The 19,823-nt window shown below is 51.0% G+C and overlaps 1 protein-coding gene across 1 annotated transcript in view; it reads left to right on the top strand.

Moving 5' to 3' along the window:
* Nucleotides 1–7,448: 7,448 nt before the first annotated feature.
* Nucleotides 7,449–19,823, top strand: part of AKNA (AT-hook transcription factor) — a 46,850-nt gene continuing 34,475 nt past the window's right edge. Inside the window, exons 1-3 of the mRNA XM_065947213.1 lie at nt 7,449–7,559; nt 13,658–14,043; nt 17,215–18,257. Of these exons, the coding sequence (XP_065803285.1) occupies nt 13,770–14,043; nt 17,215–18,257 (1,317 nt within the window). The 5' untranslated portion in view covers nt 7,449–7,559; nt 13,658–13,769. The remainder of the gene's footprint in view (nt 7,560–13,657; nt 14,044–17,214; nt 18,258–19,823) is intronic.

Raw genomic sequence — 19,823 nt, 5'->3', positions numbered from 1 at the left:
CCTCTGACTTGGGAACAGGTTGTTACAAGCCTGGATTCCAGGCCAAAATGTCTACCTTTAACTTGAAAGTGACAGCGGCCTCCGGTGGCCTCTAAGCAGGGAAGGCTTGGTCAGAATGATGCTCTAAGACGATTTATCCAGCAGCATGTGCTGAAAGGATTGGAGGATGAGCTGGGGGCAGGGCAGCTGGGAAGAGGCTCTGGTTGATCAGGGGAGCCAGGAGAAAGCTAACCAGGTCCCTGGTTTTCTTTTCTTTCTTTTTTTTAAAATTATATTTACTTATTTTTAATTGATTGACGATTGCTTTACAATATTGGTTTGATTTCTGCCGTACATCTGCATGAATTAGCCATAGGGATACATATGGCCCCTCCTTCCTGAACCTTCCTCCCACCTCCCACCCTTTCCTACCCCTCTAGGTTGTTACGTTTTGAGTTTCCTGAGTCTTAGAGCAGATTTCCATTAGCTATTTATTTTACATATGTATATGCTTCCATGCTACTCTCTCCATTCATCTCACCCTTTTAACAGGGCCCCTGGTGTTCTGAGCGTGTGTGCTAAGCCTGGCAAACACTATCCTGTAACTTTTTTTTTTTTTTAATCCTGTAACTTTTTAAGTGAAACTTCCCAAGCCATGGTTCCTTATACAAGGCCCTGAGAACAGTGTTACCCTCCATCTGTAGATGAGGCTATAGAATATATGTTTGGAAACCACCAGATCTGGACCCAGGCCTCTCTGCCCCCACACTCTCACATTTTAAATTTCTTGGTCCCTCCTCTATTCCAGCCTGCCCGTCTTAGTCTGATCGTCCTTTCTGAGTGTCGGCCAAACTCCAGCTAGACCGTAGGGAGAGACTGCCTGCCCCCAGAGGCGGTCCTGCACCCCCTCCCTAGATCGTCACCAGCATTCCTCCCATCCTCTTCTCCAAGCTGAGCCCCTTGTCGGGGAGGGGCCAGTGATCGAAGCCAGACTTGGGTGCCTAGCTGTGAGTCTTCTTAGAGCCTTGGGACCACAGCCAAGGGTGAAGGACAAGGAGGGACCTCAGGGGTCAGGAGGCTACTTTCAGCCCCTCTGCCCTCAAATCAGGGATTCATTTGGAGGGTAACACTTTACTTGTGGGCTCAGAGCCAGCTCTGCTCCTATTGTGCTGTGTGACTTTGGGCAAATTGTATAACCTCTCTGGGTCTTTTCTTGTCTGTTAAATGCCTGATTATGAAGTTCCAACGAGACAACACATGCCATGTCCCGAGATGTTTAGACTGAGGCTAAGGCTGGGATTGCCTCCTTTCCTTTTTATGATCGTCACATAATCCTCCATGTTGCATAATGGCTATGTATTATTTATTCATGAGTAAGCCCTGTGAAAAAGCACAGGATCAGAGTCTAAAAAGAGGAAGAGAGGCAGTGTGGGATGGGGGTACCGAATATCACAGAATGTCGGAGCTGTGAAGGCCCTCGAAGAGCCCAGCCACTCTTGCCAGCTTTCACAGGCAGGAAGACTGAGCAGGGTGGACCGAGGTCACATCAGAATGAAGACTGCACAGCTGTGCCGCAGGGCTTGTGTTTGTTTAGCTTTGTTTTTTATGCCAAATAGTGAAAGTTCATTTTACTCTTACTTTTAAAATAGCTGTTATTTTCAGAAAATACACATAAGGAAAAAGAGTGAATTTGCCTTCATTTTCTACCTAGTAATAATTATTGTAAACATTTTGGAGGCACTCTCTCTTTTCCTCTTTCCCTCCTTCCCTACATTTCTTCTATATTTTGCTGTGTTTTTCTTTAATGGACTCAAATTAGATATTTATTATTTTCTAACTGGCTTGTTCACTTAACATATGACAGTTTTTTTGCATTACTTTATATTCTTCTACAATATAACTGTTCATTGCTGCATAATACTTCTTTGAGTGGAAATACCATCATTCATCTTTTTAATGATCTCCCGTTATTGGATACTGAGATTGTTTCCCACCTTTCTACCCACTGTAAGATTCAGTTGCAAAGTGATTTAGATTGTACTGTCTGGTTTCAGACAATTTGATTCAAACCCAGCTTCCTCTCCTGGGACATGGGTATAATAATTCCTGCCTCCTTGGATTGGTGTGAGGATTAAATAATGAGTTTCTAATCCACGGAAGGACCTTTATGTAATAGATGCACAATAAAATTTTGCTGTTAGCAATGTGTTCCCAGCACATGCACATTTTTTTGTTGTTGAACTCTTTCCGTGGAAGATAAATTTGAGTGTGTGTGTGTGAGTGTGTGAGCATGAGTGTGTTTTCCTCAATATGAGTACACTCTCCTTTATAACCTGTGTTTTAGTTGGCTGAGGAAGACCTTTCTTCTCCTCCTAAATGATTCAGGGTGAGGACACAGGTTCTAGCTGGGTCAGTGATCCCCAGACCAGGTTTGGGGGCCACAGGGAGAAGAATCCCTGGGAGTTAGCAGCATTTCTCTCCACTTGGTCAGAAGGGCTGGCTGTTGCCTTTTGTGTAAAGGACTCAGAGCTTGATCTGTGGCTAATATTAGGAGAGCCAGGAAAGTTAAACTGGTCCTGTAGGGAGCAGGCCATAAAGCCATTTCATAGATATGTCCAGAGTCATTTATTCATGAGTTCTGTGCGAACTAGGCATTGGCCATGGCTTTAGGGTGTGTAGTCTAATTGACCAAAGATCCTGGAAAGCTCCATTTTATTGATAAGGAATCTGGAGTTCAGAGAAGTTAAGTGACTTGTCTAAGGCCACACAACTTCCAAGAGAGACCCTGGAGGCCTCTGATTATTCACAAAACTCATGTGCCCTGAACCCCGCTCCTCACAGCCTCCCATCAGCTTAGTGTTTCTGCCTGTGTGGGCAAGCGGGATCAAAGAACCCAGGAGATTTCATGATAGAAGGTCACTCTGATAACCTCAGAGAGAATCCCATTAAGCCTCGAGGATCCAGAGCTAAGAGAGGGAAAAGCTTTTGTCCAGCATCACTCAGGCTGAAACTGGGTCTCCACTTCCCAAGCCATGCTTCCATCAGTTCCGGGTCCACTCCTGAAAGTCTCTCCTGCCTCCTCACCCCTGTGGATTTTAACGATGGGAGCAAATTCAGCAACCTGGGCAGGAAGGAGTGGGTGACCTCAGGGTGGGTTTTCACTTCTTCCCCAGGGAAGGGGAGAGCTCAAGAAGGGACTGAGGATGAATTAACAGCCACGGTTTCCTTCAGGATGCCTGAGAAGTCTGGTGGTCCCCCGTACCCCATGGGCCTCGGGACATCATGTAAAGAGGCTACTGTCAGGGCTCATCACGTCAGCCAGCAACGCCCGTCTGGATCCTGGGCCATGTCCTGTGCTGTGTCCTGGGAGGCACCGGAAGACTTGAAGAAAGAGATTCACTTTCCAGTCTGATTAACGTGCCAGGCATTTAGGTGGGGCTTAAGAATGATTGTGGAGGCAGAGAGTAGGGAGTGTGGGTGAGAAATAGCCAGCGGGACATTGGAGCATTGTGACCCAGGGGCTGAGGGAACAAATGGCCCGGGCTAGCTGGGCTCCTGTGGTGAGAGCTGGCTGGTGCAGACACAGTTCTCCAAGCGTGCCTTTCTGATGAAGGAACTCGAGCCCTGGCACCAGGGGCCAAAGGTCTGTGTTTGCGCCTTTGTTTCTGACCCGTCTCTGGGCCTCTGTTTTCCTGATGCATGCGATGGAATCATATCCTCCTGCCCATTTCCCAAGGTGTTTCTCAAGCATCTAGTGCTATGAAGGATGAGAAAAGGACTTTAGAAAACCGAAAGGCTTTGTGAGGAACCAGAGCCTCCTTTTAAAGTCAGAACATTGACTTGCTAAGGCACTTCAGTCGTGTCCGACTCTGTGCGACCCCATCCCTGGGATTCTCCAGGCAAGGACACTGGAGTGGGTTGCCATTTCCTTCTCCAAGGCATAAAAGTGAAACGTGAAAGTGAAGTCGCTCAGCCTTGTCCGACTCTTCGCGACCCCATGGACTGCAGCCCACCAGGCTCCTCCGTCCATGGGATTTTCCAGGCAAGAGTACTGGAGTGGGGTGCCATTGCCTTCTCAGTGAGTTGCAATTTGCTGGTTACAAACTCCCCTCCTGATTTTCTGGTGCCTGGATTATTAGTGATCCCCACAGTATATACAGTGTGAGCCCCAAGCATGGTTGTTAAGACTTGGGTCTCTGCGTGTCTGAATCTCCAGCGGCACTCACCAGCTTGGTGACTGTGGGCAAGTTGTTGTGGCTCTTGGGGCCTCTGTTCACCTACCTGTACATTGGGGCTGTCACGTCGGCCTCAGTGGGTGGTGGCTGTGAGGGCCACAGACAAGGCTGGGACGTCAGGCTGGATTCAGAAGATCCTCTAAGCAGGCGTTCGCAGTGCTGCTCCTGTGGGCCAGGGGCTGTGCTGGGCGCTGGATGTAGTGGTGCCCTTCACAGAGCCCCCAGGTGTCGGGCAGACAGTGCTTAGTCACGTCCGATTCTCTGCGACCCTACAGGCTTGCCTGCCAGGCTCGTCTGTCCGTGGGATTTTCCAAGCAAGGATACTGGAGTGGGCTGCCACTTCCTCCAGAGGATCTTCCCGACCCCATGTCTCTTGTGTCTCCTGCATTGGCAGGCAGATTCTTTACTGCTAGCGCCACCTGGGAAGCAGACCCAACGTCTCATTCCAAATGGCAAGTCCCCAAGAGGGCACATGGTTCTGGGAGCTGCAGGCTGTCTGCAGGTCACCAGGGAGAAGAAGTGGGGTTGAGTGAAGAGGGGGAGCACTGTACGTGTGTCCCAGGGACACCCAGGAGCTCCCCATGTCCCCCAAGCATGCTGAAGACGAAGAGGTCGGAGTGGCAGCCTAGCTGTGGAGTTTTACCTTCTTTCTCAGAACAGTGGGCAGCTTAGCACAATGTTTTAAGCAGAGAAGGGCTGTGTTTGGACACTTCCGTTTTGCAAAGAGCTCTTGGTACAGTGGTTCGGAAGGGCCTGGAGAGATTGATCCATGGACTTTTCAGGAGAGGCTGTTGCAAGAGGCCACGTAGGGATGCAGAGATGGGATGGATTCCAGTGAGATTTAGGAAATAAAATCACTAGGACTTGATGATGGATTGGTTACGGGGTGTAAGGGAGGGGTAAGTGTCCAGCATGATGGTCGGTTCTGGCCTGCACACTTGAGTCAAAGATGGGGGCCACGCTGCGTACAGAAGGGTGGGTTCGAAAAGTGAGTGTTCGCGGCTATTCCCTTCTCCCGGGGATCTTCTCGACCCAGGGATCAAACCCAGGTCTCCCACATTGCATGCAGATTCTCTACCATCTGCGTCACCAGGGAAGCCTGGGGTGGTGCCAGGGTAACCATATAATGAACGAGCTCGGTTTGGTTAAGTAGGATTCGGCCTGTGGTTGGAGATGGTGTGCTGGCAGAGCGAACCACGCAAGCAAAGACAGGGAGAAGGGTTGGTAAGCCCAGGGTGTCAGGGAGATGGGACAGAGCCCACAGGGGCTGTCTCCCTTGGGGTTCGGCGGCTGCTTCTAAGGTGGGGGTTGGGGGTTATCTAGGGGCCGCAGGGCATGCCTGGCAGCAGCAGCCACCTGGCGTTTTGATGGCAGTGCTGCCTGAATTAATGGCCAGGGAGGGAGAGTGAGTGAGTGACGGGGTGTCAGGGGAGCCCGCCCCTCACACAATGGCCCACATGGTCACCAGAACTGGCAGGGAGGAGCCTTATTAGGATTTGGCTCCGTTCCACCTTTGGCTGAGGCTGCGGGTAGACCCCGCCCCCCAGATGTGAGAAAAAGGCAGGGGAGGGGATGGGGTGATTACTGGGATGAGGGCACCCAGTTCTAGCTTTGCTGGATACAAACTGACCTTGGGAGAATTCATTCATTCCTTCTCACGTGCCTGTTCCAAGCCCCGGGGCTCTGCACTTTGCAAATGTTACCTCATTGGATCTTGGCAGCAGTCCTGCGGAGCGGCTGTTCTTCTTATCCCTGTTCTATAAATGAAGAAACTGAGGCTTGGACAGGTGAAAGCTCAAAGGTCACAGAGTTCTCAAGAAAGGTGGGACCTGGATTTGAAGCCAGGTCCGAACTGTCTGTAAAATGCATTTTTCTGTCCTACATGGGTAGGTTCCAAACCTGGCTGCTCACCAGCACTAATTGGAGGGATTTTTGGACAATACAGAGGCCATATTGTCTCCTTTTTCTTTCTGTTTCCTGAATCAGAATCCCTGGATCCTGGGCAGGGCCAGGGCTGGGAGCCACAGACTGGTTCCCACCTTGCCCTCTGCACTCGTCCTTCCAAAATACTCTACCTTCAGCCCTTCTTGTGGCTTACCCCTGCCCATCTTTTCCTTCTGGTCCCCTGTTTGAATGTCACCTTCTCACAAAGACCCTCCTGGCCGCCCCCAAGCTCTTTGCCCCAACACATGACCCTCTGACCCACAGATTGGCTACCAGGACCACACATTCCGGTCACCTGGGACACATTAAAATCACGGATGCCCAGACTGATGCTGTTACTCTGGGTGAACCCAGGCATCAGTGGTACTGAAAGCAGCCTGGGATATGGATCTTCATCTCATGTCACCCTCTCTGTCTCTCCATGTTTGTTTACTGTCTGTGTCTAGTGGAGCCAGGGCTTGGCCTGTCTTGTACCCTGCCAGTGAAATTCAGTTCGACCAGCAATCAGCCAGTTCTCTACCTCCATGATGCCTGGAAAATACCCCTCTTAATTACAGGCCCAGCTTGGGATGAGGACAGTGGGTGGGATGGCAGGAATCATTGCAGCCTCCCTGAGGTATTGGATCACATATTGGCAGACAGGCCAGAGTATCCTAGCTGGATCCCAACCTGATCTCTGATTTTGATCTCAGTGAACTTGGGCAAATGCTAGTGCCTGGGATGTCCTTATCTGCACATGATGAGTTCATCCCACAGACTTCGAAGGTCTGGAAGGGTGCCAAGCAAGCATCTGGCTCCCATTCCCATCCAGTCCCAGCCTAGGCTCCCATTGTACAGATGGGCATTGTGCCCCAGTGAGAGGGCTTTGAACAAGGTCATGATCTGGAGAGCAGGGGCTGTGCAGAAAGCTCTTAGAGGGCTGAGGCTCCTGGAGGCCTCCTTCCAGGCTCAGCATGCTGTGTGACCTTGGCCAGGTCTCTGACCTTCTCTGGGCCTTTTTGTCCCCAGTCTGTACTCTGGTGGAGATGGTCCCAAGCTCTGACATTGGAAGTTTCTTCAAGTCCTTTCCTGAGCGGTGCCAACCCACAGAGGGCCTGCAAGGGGTTAAGCTCCCTCTCTTCCCTCTTACTCTGCACACAGACAAACCCCCTCCTTCTGAGAAACACTTGTAGGAAATCAGGCTGGGCGCTTCCTGCCGAGGCAAGGCGGCCTCAGCCACAGCAGGGGCGGGGAGAGGTGGGGAGCGATGCTTGTCTGTGAGCCGCGGCTGGGGCTGGCAGAGCGGCCTGGAGGCGGGCCAGGGCGCCGTGGAGACAGGGGGCTCCCCAGGTTTGGAACAAAGACCTCACATGCAGGTCCCCTGAGCCTGGGCCAGCAGGATGGTGGTGGAGCCTGAGAGAGGTGAGGGAGCAGAGGAGGGCGGGGTGGGGTGGGGGGATCGGAGGAGCCGCCTTCCCCCTGGACGGGCCAGTCACAGGCTCTCTGGGACAGTCCAGGCATCTGGACCAGCCCAGCCAGGAAGTGGCAGCTGTAGCAGCCGTATTAGTTCTCTGCGGCTTCGGGGAGCCCAGCCCCCCTTGGGGCAGGGGTGGATTTGGGGGGGCATTTCCTCAAGCCTCCTAATGCTGGATCCCAGCCTGAGCTCTGATTCTGATCTTGGTGAACTTGGGCAAGCGCTGGTCCCAAGAACTCCTCTGCACATGGCGAGTTCGTCCCATGGGCTGCTAAGGGGCTTCGGACATGATGCAGGGATGGGGAGCAGCCGGGAGGCAGCTGGTGGGGGGGGGTCCCCACTAGAGAGTGGCCCTTCTGCTGTGCAAGGACAGGGAGAGAAGCCAGGGAGGGGCCCCCAGACCCAGACCCAGCCCTTCAGACTGGTGGAACGAGAGTCCACAGCAGCGAGGGGGCATCTCTCCTCTTTCTCCTCGCCCTCTACTGCCGCCGACGGGCAGGGGGCGCATCCGGCGTGGAAGGTGGGCTGGTGAACTCAGGGAACTCATTTCTACACAGCTGGCAGGAACCCCCTTGCTAGCAGCTGGTCTGTGCCTTGCCGGCTAGTCACGGGGGGCAGCTGAGTAGGGGGCTGTGAGCTCAAAAGCCCTGCCTTGTCGGAGAGGCCCAGCCCCTGGGTGAAGGGCGGAGGGGGCTTCCTTCCCCTCCCTCTCACTGCCCCGCCGAGTCTGATGGACTTGGTTTCGGAGTCGCAAGCCCTGGGTTTCCATCCCTGGCCGCACTTCCGGGCCGCAAGGTCTTGTGAAAGCCGGCCGCCTCTCTCTAGCTCAGCTTCTACATCTGGGAGATGTCAGGGACTGGGTGGGGGCCGGGGGCTCCTCGGAGAGCCCTGGCTGGGCAGTACAGGGCTTTGGAGGGCAGCACAGGGCTTGGGAGGGCAGCGGGGGGCGCAGAGGTGGGCTGTGCGGCTGAAGTTGGCAGAGCAGACCCTGGGGCCGGAGCCGTGAAGGGAAGGGTCTTCACTTTTGGACTAAGGGGACAGAGACGCCCCGTGGGGGTGACTGAGCCCCTCGGGAAGTGGACAGACACCACCAGGGGCTCACAGACCCTCAGCGGGGCCAGGCGAGAGGTGGAGTGGCGGCAGGGAAGGGTAGGAAAGCAAAGTTAAGTCGCTCAGTTGTGTCTGACTCTTTGCGACCCCATGGACTGTAGCCCACCAGGCTCCTCCGTCCATGGGATTTTCCAGACAAGAGTACTAGAGTGGGTTGCCATTTCCTTCTCCAGGGGATCTTCCCGAGCCAGGGATCGAACCCGGGTCTCCCGCGTTGTAGACCGACGTTTTACCGTCTGAGCGGCTGGGAGGAGGTGCAGCAAAGACGCGGGAAGTGGCTGGCGCTGCCTTCTGGGGCTAGCTCCCCCAGGGCTGGCAGGGCCCCCCAAGGACAGCCCAGCTCTTGAGGAGACTGAATGCTCCTTGGGGCTCTCCCGCGCTCAGCCTCCCAACCGCACCGCCCCTCGGAAGCCGCTCTGGGCCCTCCGGAGGCTGACTAGGACCCCCCTGCCTTTGGCCCTCAGTCAGGGGCCCCTGCCGTAGCCCTCAGGCAACCTCTCTTCACCCTTTCAGACCTCTGCACCTTTGCCTGTACGTTCCCTCTGCCTATAATGCCCTTCCTCATTCTTCTTCCTCCAAATCCTTTGTCTCTCAGGCCCAGCTTCAGGCTTGCTGCAACAATAACCCTTCTGTACCCCCGTCTGAAACTTCGGAACGCTTTTACTCACGTCTGTATTCCTCATGCATTGTGCAGTGCTTGGCACACAGTAGATCACAGGGTTGGTTTTCTTTTTTAACTTTTTTTTTTGATGTGGACAATTTTTAGTCTTTATTGAATTTGTTACAATATTGCTTCTGTTTTATGTTTTGGCTTTTTGGCCTAGAGTCACACGGGATCTTAGCTCCCCAATCAGGGTTCTAACCCGCACCCTAGAAGGTGAAATCCCAGTCACTGTATGGCCAGGGAAGTCCCAGGGTTTGTTTTTTTTTTTCAAGTTAATTTGCACCCACTGGGCACTCAATCTATGTTAATATCTTTGCTATTCTGAAGTAGGACCTCAGGGAGGAGGAGGGGGTTGAGAGTTCTGAGTCCGTGGTCTTCAGAAGCTAACAAGTCAACCAGTAAACTCAAAGTTCTCTTATCGCAGCCCCAGCCTCCCAGACCACCCTCACAGGGTGCCGCCTCCCATGGTGGAAAGGCAGGTGGCATTTTCTCCATCTTGGTGAGAAAACCTAAGCCCAGCTGTCCAAGGTGGAGCAGCTGCACGAAGCCCAGAAGCTTGTCTCTGGACCCCTGCCTACTTCTCTTTCTCGGTTGCCTAGTGAATGACTGTCCTGGCCCAGCGTGAAGTCCGCATGTGATGGACACTCGTGTGTGTGTGTTGACTGACTGACTGACCGACCGGTCCTGGAGCCTGTGGCTTGCGCGAAAGGCAGGGGTGTTGCTCATGAAAGGCTCACAGGTTTGGGGGCCTGGGGAACATGTGCAAAAATCCAGCCAGTGACCGCAGCTGCCTCTGACAGGAGGTTACCCCTAGTCACAGTGAGATTTCTGCCATGACTGAGTCATCCCAGGAGACAGGATGTTCCTCTTTGTGCACCCGAGGCCTCTGTGATTGGGCAGGCTGCTCTGTGGCATGGCTAGAAAAAAGCCATTTAAAGCATCAAAAAAACCCCACATGCCTCCCCACCCCCTTCCTTGGCAGAAGTTTCAAAAAGAGAAAAGCAACGGCTTTTAGCACCTCCTACACCTGCCAGTAGCAGGGTCCGGAAGGCCTGCTGCGGCTGCTGCTAAGTCGCTTCAGTTGTGTCCGACCCCATAGGGGGCAGCCCGCCAGGCTCCTCTGCCCCTGGGACTCTCCAGGCAAGAATTCTAGTCAAGGGCAAAGAAGCGGCCTTACCTGAAGAGCTGTTTAAAATGAAGATTCCTGGACTCTGTCCCAGGCCCTGGAATCCAGCTCTCTTTGGGTCAATCTAGGGCTCTGCATTCTTAGAGGATTTTTTTTCCCCTTGAGTTTTTATTACTATTAGGCAAAACAAGTAAATTGTTTATTTTTTTGTCTTTTATTTTTATTTATTTATTTATTTGTTTTGTCTTTTATCTTTAATTGGAGTATAATTGCGGTACATTGTTGTGTTCGTTTCTGCTATACGGCAAAGTGAATCAGCCTCTTGTATGAGCGTGCAAGTTATCAGGAATTTCCAAGAGGGGTACAGGCCCCCCAAGAGGGTAGAAGGAGCAAGGATTAGAACCTCCTTTTCAAATGTTTGTTTTCTATGGGATCTTTAAAAAATTCAGTTTATGTATAGATATAGATAAGATATAGATATAGATATAGACATATATTTTGACATGTGTTCATGTGAGAATTCATGTGGATAATGTTATAAGAATTACATATGTCTTAGGTATATGAGCAAATATATTTTTAATGGTGAGTGTGTGATTTAAAAAAAAAATTGGCCCCTCACTGGGCCAAAGTTGATTTTTACAAATTCTTTTCTTTAAAAAAAAAACGTTAATTGGAGGATAACTGCTTTACAATACCGTGTTGGTTTCTGCCATACAACAACATGAGCCAGCCATGAGTAGACACACGTCCCCTCCTTCTTGAACCTCCTTCCCACCGCCCAGCTCCATCCCACTCCGCTAGGGTGTCACAGGGCACAGGTGGGGCTCCCTGTGTTACAGCAACTTCCCACTGGCTGTCTCATTTATATATAGTAATATACCCGCTTCAGTGCTACTCTCTGAATCCATCCACCCGCTCCTTCCCCCGCTGTGTCCGCAAGTGACAGTTGCAAATCTTGCTGTCACTAACCAGCTGGGTGGTCTCGGCCACGTCACTATCCCATGCTGAGGTCTAGTTTTCTCATTTGAAAACTATTTTTCTTTTGACCTCCTTCCCTGTTCGGAGTGGGAACAGATCGAGGACAGGCAGTAAAGCGTCTTGTCTGGGCTGGCACACAGAGGGTCCAGCCTGTGTGGTGGGGATCACGCAGAGGTCTCCAGGGTGATCTGGGGGACACTCGAGGAGGAGGGAAGACAGCTGGGTCAGGGGAAGAGGGTGAGGACCCTGAGACCAGAGAGGGAGCAGTGTTATTCCCCGTTCCTACGCCAGCCCTTTCTCGGGCTGCGCTGATCCCTGGGGGACTCTCTAGAAATCGTTGCCTGCTGGCTTTTCTCAACAGTAAAAACCAAGGCTCTGACTAGGGCCCGATCGCTCTATAGGCTGCAGGGACAAACACAGATAAGTCTGTCCTGAGAGGCCTGGAGTTATTCTCACTGTCCCCAGGGTACAGAGGGAAGAGCCAGGACCCAAGCTGCAAGGTGACCTCTCATGACAGCCTCGTCCTGACCTGTGCATGGCTTCAGGCAAGGCCCCTCTGTGCTCTGGGCCTCAGTTTCCCCATCTGCAGAGTGGGTCCTTTGCAGGAGCTCCTTGGTTGGGACCAAGCCACTGCTCTGTCAACTTTGTGTTTCCAGGACTCAGAGGGAGTGTTTGGGGGGTGTTGGCCATAGCAGGAGAGGAGAGGAGATGGGAGGGAAGAAGGGAAGAGGGAAAAGAGGAGACGAGAGAAGGCAGGCGTTGAGGAGCTCTTCTCCAGCCATCCTTCCCTTGCCACGGCTCCCTCAGTAGCCAGGCTCTCCCTTCTGGTTCATTCTCCCCAAGCAGCTGGAGTGAAACTTCTAACTACACCTCTGGGTGCTCTCCCAAATCAGAGATATGCTGCAAACTCCTGAACAGGACCCGAGAGGCCCCCCCGGGTCTGATCATCACGTCTCATGCCCACACTGTCTGTTCTCAGAGCCCTCGCCCCTGCCCGCAATAGCTCAGCCATCAGGAAATCACGTCCATGTGCCCCCTCCTGCCTCCAGGCCTTTGTACTTGATGGTCCCCTGCCTGGAATGCCCTTTTTTTTTTTCCACTTGAGGTGAAATTCACAACATGAATCTAACTACTTTCCAGTGAACAACTCAGCAACATTTAGTATATTTATAAAGTTGTGCAACCACTGCTATCTAGTTCCAAGCCATTTTCATCACCCCAAAAGGACACCTATGTCCACTCAGCAGTCACTCCCTGCTGCCCCAGCTAAGAGCGCTAGTCTCCTATCTCTGTGGATTCACCTATTGTGCATATTCCATATAGACAGAATCGTACAGTATGTGGCCTTTTGTGTTGGGCTTCTTTCACTTAGCATCCTGTTTTGGAGGTTCATCCCTATAGCGTGTGTGAGCGCTTCATTCCTTTTCATGGCTGGATGATATTCCTCCATGTGGATGGGGCACATCTCGATTGTCTATTCATCCATGGATGGTCGTCTGGGTTGTTTCTACCTTTTGGTGGCTGCAAATGGTGCTGCTAGGAAAGTGTGTATACTGTATTCATCTGAGTCCCTGTTTTCAATTATCTGGGGTACCGGAATAATATTTTCACCATTCCCTCACTCCCAGTCTTGATTCGTACCCGAGGGTGCTCGGGAAGTTTCCCAGAGGACATGCTCTCTACATGGGACCCATCTTGACCTCCTGGGCCAGCTCTGGACCCCTGGGATCCCTCCTGAGCCAGCTCTGGACCCCTGGGATCCCTCCTGGGCTTCCCCATCACTCTCACTTGGATTTGTAGTTGCCAGTTGTTTGTCTGCTACCTCTGGGCCCTCAGTTCTCACGTGAGCAGGGCCTGTGCCCCAGAGCCCACGTGGGGACCCTGGCACAGTCAGAGCACTGCCATTTGCCGACGTCTGGGCTCCTTATCCCGGATCTCAGTTCATTTTACAAAACTCTTTAGGGAAAGAAGAATTATTACCCCAGTTTTACTGATGAAGGAATCCAAGGTGGAATGATTGGGCCAAGGTCACGCAGCTTCAAAAGGCTGGAGGCCAGGACTGAACCAGGGCTTCTGATTGCAAAGTTCCTGCTGCTGATTCCTGCTCCTGAAGACAGGAGGGGGTTTAAGGACTCATGGTCTCCCTTTGATTGTGTCCCCGACAGGCCACAAGCAGGATGGCTGGTGCTGAGACGGGCAGTGGGGACTTTGGTGCCCATAGGGTCAGCTCCACCTCCTGAAGATGAAGGGGCCCAGGTGAGACGCAGGCCAGGCCCAATGGCCAGCTCTGGAACAGAGGTCCAGTGGGTCGAACTGGGCCTGGGGAAGGGGCCCCAGCGGCGGCGCTGGGCCTGGGCTGAAAAGGGAAAGGATGCTGATGGGAGGGGCACATGCAGCTCAGAAGACGAGGGGCCCTTTCCCACCGCGACCAGCCCCGAGCTCCTGGAGGACTTCCGCCGGGCCCAGCAGTGCCTGCAGCCACTGAAGTGGGGCCCAGACTCACAGCCTGCCGGGTGCCAGGATCTCGAATCTGGAGAGTCTGCAGAAGCAGGTGAGGCTGACTCCCCTGCAATGCCACAGTGGTACCCCGAACATCCCACCTTCTGGCGGGAGGGAGGCGGGAAGTGAGTGTGGAGTTTCAGAAATTTTTTAAATTAAAATCTATGAAGTCTATGCTTAAAATTTTTTTTTAGCTTTTAATTTTATACTGAAGTATAGCTGATTAAAAATGTTGTGATATCTTCAGGTGGATAGCGAAGGGACTCGGTCATTCATATACATGTATACTTTGTCCTCCAGACATCCCTCCCATCCAGCTGCCACATAACTTTGAGTAGAGTTCCCTGTGCTACATAGTAGGACGTTGTTGGTTATCCACTTATGAAGCCTATAATTTAAAAGTTTTTAAAGATTTAAATAATATAAACAATATTTCCTATTGCAGAAAAATCAGAAAATTCAAACAAAAAGAGAAAAAGACGGAAAATTACTCATCATCCAGATAGCTGCTCTTTTTCATATGTGTGAATATATATATATGAATATGGAACATTCTACAAGCTAGATTGTATCTTGCTTTTTTGTAACTTAACGAATGTGAACGATTTCCCAGCTTATCAAATATTCCTCCACAAATCATTTTTAATGTCTGCTTAGGAATTCCACAGTGTGGTTATTCTGTAGTTGCTTGAGCTAATCCTCTTACTGCTGAGCAATGGGTAGTTTCTAGTTTTTTGCTATTACAAATAATGCAGAGGTATGTCATTAGTCTATCTTTGCACACCTGATTTGATAATAACCTTGATAATTTTAATTGCCTGGTTCAGGGGTTATGCCCATTTTTACAATTTTTAAAAATCCCAGTTAGCAATGAGAATGATGGCTTCCCTTGTTTTCTAAAATAACCGTTCTCTTTGCATCAAGAACAACTGAGACTAAATTCCTAGCTTGGCTCAGCAAGTCCTTTCTCCTCTCTGAAGCTTGATTTTCCCCATCTGTGAAATGGGAGTAATAATACCATTGAGCTTGATTACGTTGCGCCTACTGCACTTGAATATGAATGAAACACCCCTGTCTTAGGATTCTGCAATCAGGTAGGCCCTCATGGATGTCAGAGAGGCCATCAGGCTGATAGCAGATTGTGCAGTGACCCCAGGTTCCTCAGGCCAGGTCTGTGTAAAGTGGGGTTTGCCCACAGCTACCCACTCAGGAGCCATTTCTGAGCTGTCCTCAGGGAACGGCGAGTGGTATCCCTTCCTGAGGTCATGTGGTGACCCCTGCTGCGCCGTAACAGCTGCTGCCACGTCCGTGTCCTTACTGTGCCCCAGGCACAGGGCTGGGCAGGGCGCAAACCGTGCCTCCTCCTTCACTCACCACCTTCTGCCGGTAGGAGAGATTAGCCTCCAGACAAAGATCGCCACGGCGGTCAACTTCTTGTCCATGGCACCCTGTGAGGGGTCAGAAAAGCCAGGAATGAGCCCACGGCTGCCTGGTTCCAAAGTCCGACCTCTTCATCCCACCGCACGTTCCCCATCAGCAGAGATTAACTTGCCTTCATAGCTGGGACCTTGCTTCTAAGTCCAGAACTGCTCTGAGCCACTGCATGGGCAAGTTACTTAACCTCTCTCAAGGGTGCTGCAGTAAACAAGAGAGGCTTGCTAAAGGGGATTTTAAGGAGTGGAAAGATAGAGAAGTGCCCAGGCTAGAGGAAAGAGCATGGGGGAGCAAGGAGTGACATAAGGATTATGGCAAAGGTGCATCTGCCAGAGCAGAGAGTCTGTAATTGGTGGTACCCAGACTGTATCTCCTGAAACTCTGGATCTGTGCCAGAGGTTCCCGTGGAGTCTAGGAGAGAGTAAGTGTTCAATAAACATTGACTTCATGAATGATGCATAGATGGATAGATGGATGGATGGATGGATGGAGAGATGAACGGGTGGTGGGTGGATAGGCAGATAGGTGGATAAATAGATGGATGATTGGGTGAGTGGTTGATAGGTGAGTGGGTAGTGGATACGTGGATGGATGGATGGATAGGTAGATGTGTGGGTAAATGGATGGGTGGGTGGGTGGATAGGTGGATGGATGGATGATTGGAAGGATGGATGGTTGGATCAATGGATGAATGGATATTTCCTGAGCACCTACTGTATAATAATTTCAACAACTATCCATTTTTGGGGAGTTTGGCATGCATTATTGTCTTTTATCCCTCCTCCTTTCATCCTTCCTTCTTTCCTTCTTTCTATTCTGTCAATCAATATTGAGTACTTCCTCTGCAAATACAATAGTAAATAAAAGCAGAGGGTATCTTTGTCCTCATGGAGCTTACAGTATAGTGGGGGAAGAAAATATTAATGAAACAATCGTATAAATAAATAGAAAGCTTCCACTGTAAGAAGTATTTCAAAGTAGAGGTACTCAGTCATGTGAAAGCCTATAAAAGGGAGAGTTTGACCTAAGTTAGGAAGGTTAGAGAAGACTGCCTTGATGAGGTCAAGGTTGAGCTGTGTGAAGGATAAATAGGAGTTAACTAGGCAAACAGAGGGAGAGAGGACCCTACCAGAGGGGTCAGCATGTACAGAGGCCCTGTGGCAGGAGAGGATGTGGCATGGCTAGACCAGGGAAAGACTGAGGGGGTTGGTGGAAAGAGCTGGAGCAGGAGAGCTAATGGGGGATGGAGACAGCGACCTTTGGCCCACGTTAAAGGCTCAGCTCTGTCCTGGGAACGACAGGAAGACACTGGTGAATTTTCAGATGGAGGATGAGATAATTTGGTGGCTGCTACAGTGTTCCAGGCAAGAGAGGATATCAGCTTGGGCAAAGCTGGTGGTTCTAGACTTTAGGGCAGTAGGTGAGTTTGAGAGCACCCTAGGAGGTAATCAGGACAGGAGCAGGTGACAGGTTGGATTGTGGGGTTTAGGGGGAGGGAAATGGCAAAGATACCCTGCAGGTTTCTGCCTTGTGCAGCTGGATGGGGTGATGTTTCCATTTGCTGAGACCAGAAACACTAGGGCGACAACCAGGTTTGAGGATTGAGGTTGGAGGAACTTTGAGACCATCAGAAGAGGTATTAGGAAAGTATTTGGCCATATGGGGGAATTTACTGGGCTTCTTGCTGTCATCCCATATTAAGAAAATGAAAGCCCAGGGGTTGAGATGACCTAGTGGGACTCGATGAGTCCAGGTCTAGTGTAAACGAAGCCATGGTGTGTCTTTCCAGAGTCTGAAGAAGAGGATGAGGACAGCCCAGAAAGTTCCAACTTGCCTCTCAGTTGGCTCCCCCAGCAGGATCCTCAAATGGACATGACCAGAGAGGAGCCCAGTGAGGCTCTGCAAGGTCCTGAGGTCCAGGAAGCTGGAGAGAGCTCCCCGAGGTTGGGGTTTGAGACCTATCTCAGCTCAGGGGGCCATGGGAACACCAGCCCCACCGCTCTGGACTGGGGTCAATCCGCAGGCTGGGTGGCTTCTAGCAAACAAGCCAGTGGAGACAAACTTCCAGAACATTCTGAGGTCAACCCAACTGTTGACTTCAGTTCGCCCAGGTCCTGGAGCAGTGGGACTGTGAGCCTCAACCACCCCAGTGACAACCTGGATTCTACCTGGGAAGGAGAGACTGATGTCCCCCAGCCCACTGCCCTGGCAGAAACTTCAGCCCAGAGCCCCAGCCAACACCTCCTCAACCCAAACGATAGAACTGAAGGAAGCGTTGCTCTGGCAACGCCCACGGAATTCCAGGGATCCTCAGCACCACCCACCCAGAGCCTCCAGTGTCCTGCAAATCGATGGAGGAGACAGCCCGGGGACCAGTCCTGGAAGCAGACACGGATATCACCTAAGCCTCTCCCTTCCCGATTCACCGGCTCCATCAGCCCTCTCAATCCCTCACCTAGGCCAGCTCGGCAAGAGAGGCCACCCCCCAGACCGGGAGCCACTCTGGCTGGCCACTCATCTTCTGATGCCCCCAAGTACGGCCGGGGGCGGCTGAACTACCCACTCCCTGATTTCTCCAAGGTGGGACCCCGGGTGAAGTTCCCCAAAGATGAGAGCTACCGCCCCCCCAAGGCCCGGAGCCACAGCAGGCTGCCTGAAGGCCCTGCCAAGCCACTGATCTTCAAGTCTCCTGCCGAGATTGTGCGGGAGGTGCTGCTGAGCAGCGGAGATGTCTGCCCCGGAAAGAACCCACCTCCTACCCACCCCATAACCAGCGTGCCCCAAGAATTTCAGACACCTGAGCAAGCCACCAAGCTTGTCCATCAGCTCCAGGTAAGCCTCACTCATGTCCACCCCGAGGCGCCTGCTGGTGTGGGTTGGAGGCTAGATAGGATGGGGGGGCCTGAGGGATCTGGGGGGCCCGTCCAGGAGCCCCCTGCTCGTGATGGGAGTGTTGTACCTGCAGTGATGAAGATACTCCCAAGCCCGTTGTTCAAAAAAAAAAGCAGTGATTGCACTCATGCTATAAAGATAGACTGTGTTTGTTTTCAAGTCCTGCAAAGAAAAATTCGAAACATACAAGAGAGAAAAGAGCAATGATGAACCCCCGTAGCCCGATCACACAACCATATCTACGTTTTTCATCAATGGCCTCACCTCTTCCTCCTCTCACCTGCTACTCCTGGGGTATTTTGAAGCAAATTTCAGGCATCAGATGATTTTACCCTCAAATATTTTAGTGTGTGTGTCCAACAATAAGGAATCTCTCTTAAAGATAATCGTCGGCCTACCTAAAACTTAAGGCCCATTCCTTAATAATAACCAATGTCCACTCAGTATTCAGATCTCCCCCTTTGTCTCATAAATGGCTTGTTTATTTCAGTTTGTTTGAATCAGGATCCAAACACGGCTCAGATGGGTATTGGTTGTTGTGCCCTCAAGTTTCTCACCATCACCTTCTGCCTTTTTTGCTTTTTTTTTTTTTTTTTTTTTGATGTGGACCATTTTTAAAGTGTTTATTGGGTTTTTTTTGGCTGAGAGGTATGTGGGATCTTAACTTCCTAGCCGGTGATCAAACCCAAATCCCCTGCATTTGAAGACAAAAAGTCATAACCACTGGGCTGCCGGGGAAGTCCCTTCTTTGCATTTTCTGCCAAATCTCTTTTTTCTGTGTAATTTATCTGTTAAAGGAACCAGTTCTGTCCTGTAGAGTCTCCCACATTCTGGGGTTTTATGATACACCCTCTGATCTCTTTTCATGTGTCTCCTTGACCCTCTTTGTCCTGTGTTTTGCCCAGTTAGAACTAGAAGTGTTTCCAGGTTGTAGTCATTTGCTTATTCCCCCCGATCATAGTTCCACGTGGGTAGGGATTTTTGGCAAGAGCCCATCATAGATGGTGCCTTCAGGAGGCGTTGACTGCCTGCTGGTCTCATTCATGATGTCAGTGACTACTGATGGTCATTACCTTGATCCAGGCTTTCACTGAGGGTGACAGAGTGGTAGTACCCTGCATTTTTTTTTTTTTTTGCTGGTAATCTTCTATAAAATAAAACTTTCCTTCATCAACAATTTGGTTACCAAGGTCTCATTCACATGGAAAAGACAAGAGAAATGCTGGATTCTGTCCTTCTACTGACTAGTTTTCAGAACAATGCATCAGTTCCCTGGCCACCTTCTAAGGCAACCAGTGACACTTGTTTTTTGCTTTTCCTCTGTAATGACTTGTTTTAAGAAGCACTTCAGTTTTGTTTATGGCGAGTAGTAACTCTGAGCAAATGCAACTGTGATTTTCAAGTCTTCTATTTTCCTACCAATGGACGCTTAGATGGTTCATTCACTCAGCCATTCAAAAATACTTACTAAGCACATATTGCTTAACTCCTGGGAGTAGGGCCATG

Source organism: Muntiacus reevesi, chromosome 10, assembly GCF_963930625.1.
Source record: "Muntiacus reevesi chromosome 10, mMunRee1.1, whole genome shotgun sequence".
NCBI lineage: Eukaryota > Metazoa > Chordata > Mammalia > Artiodactyla > Cervidae > Muntiacus > Muntiacus reevesi.
The sequence above is the reverse complement of the archived record's forward strand: the minus strand, read 5'-3'. Positions and strand labels throughout refer to the sequence as shown.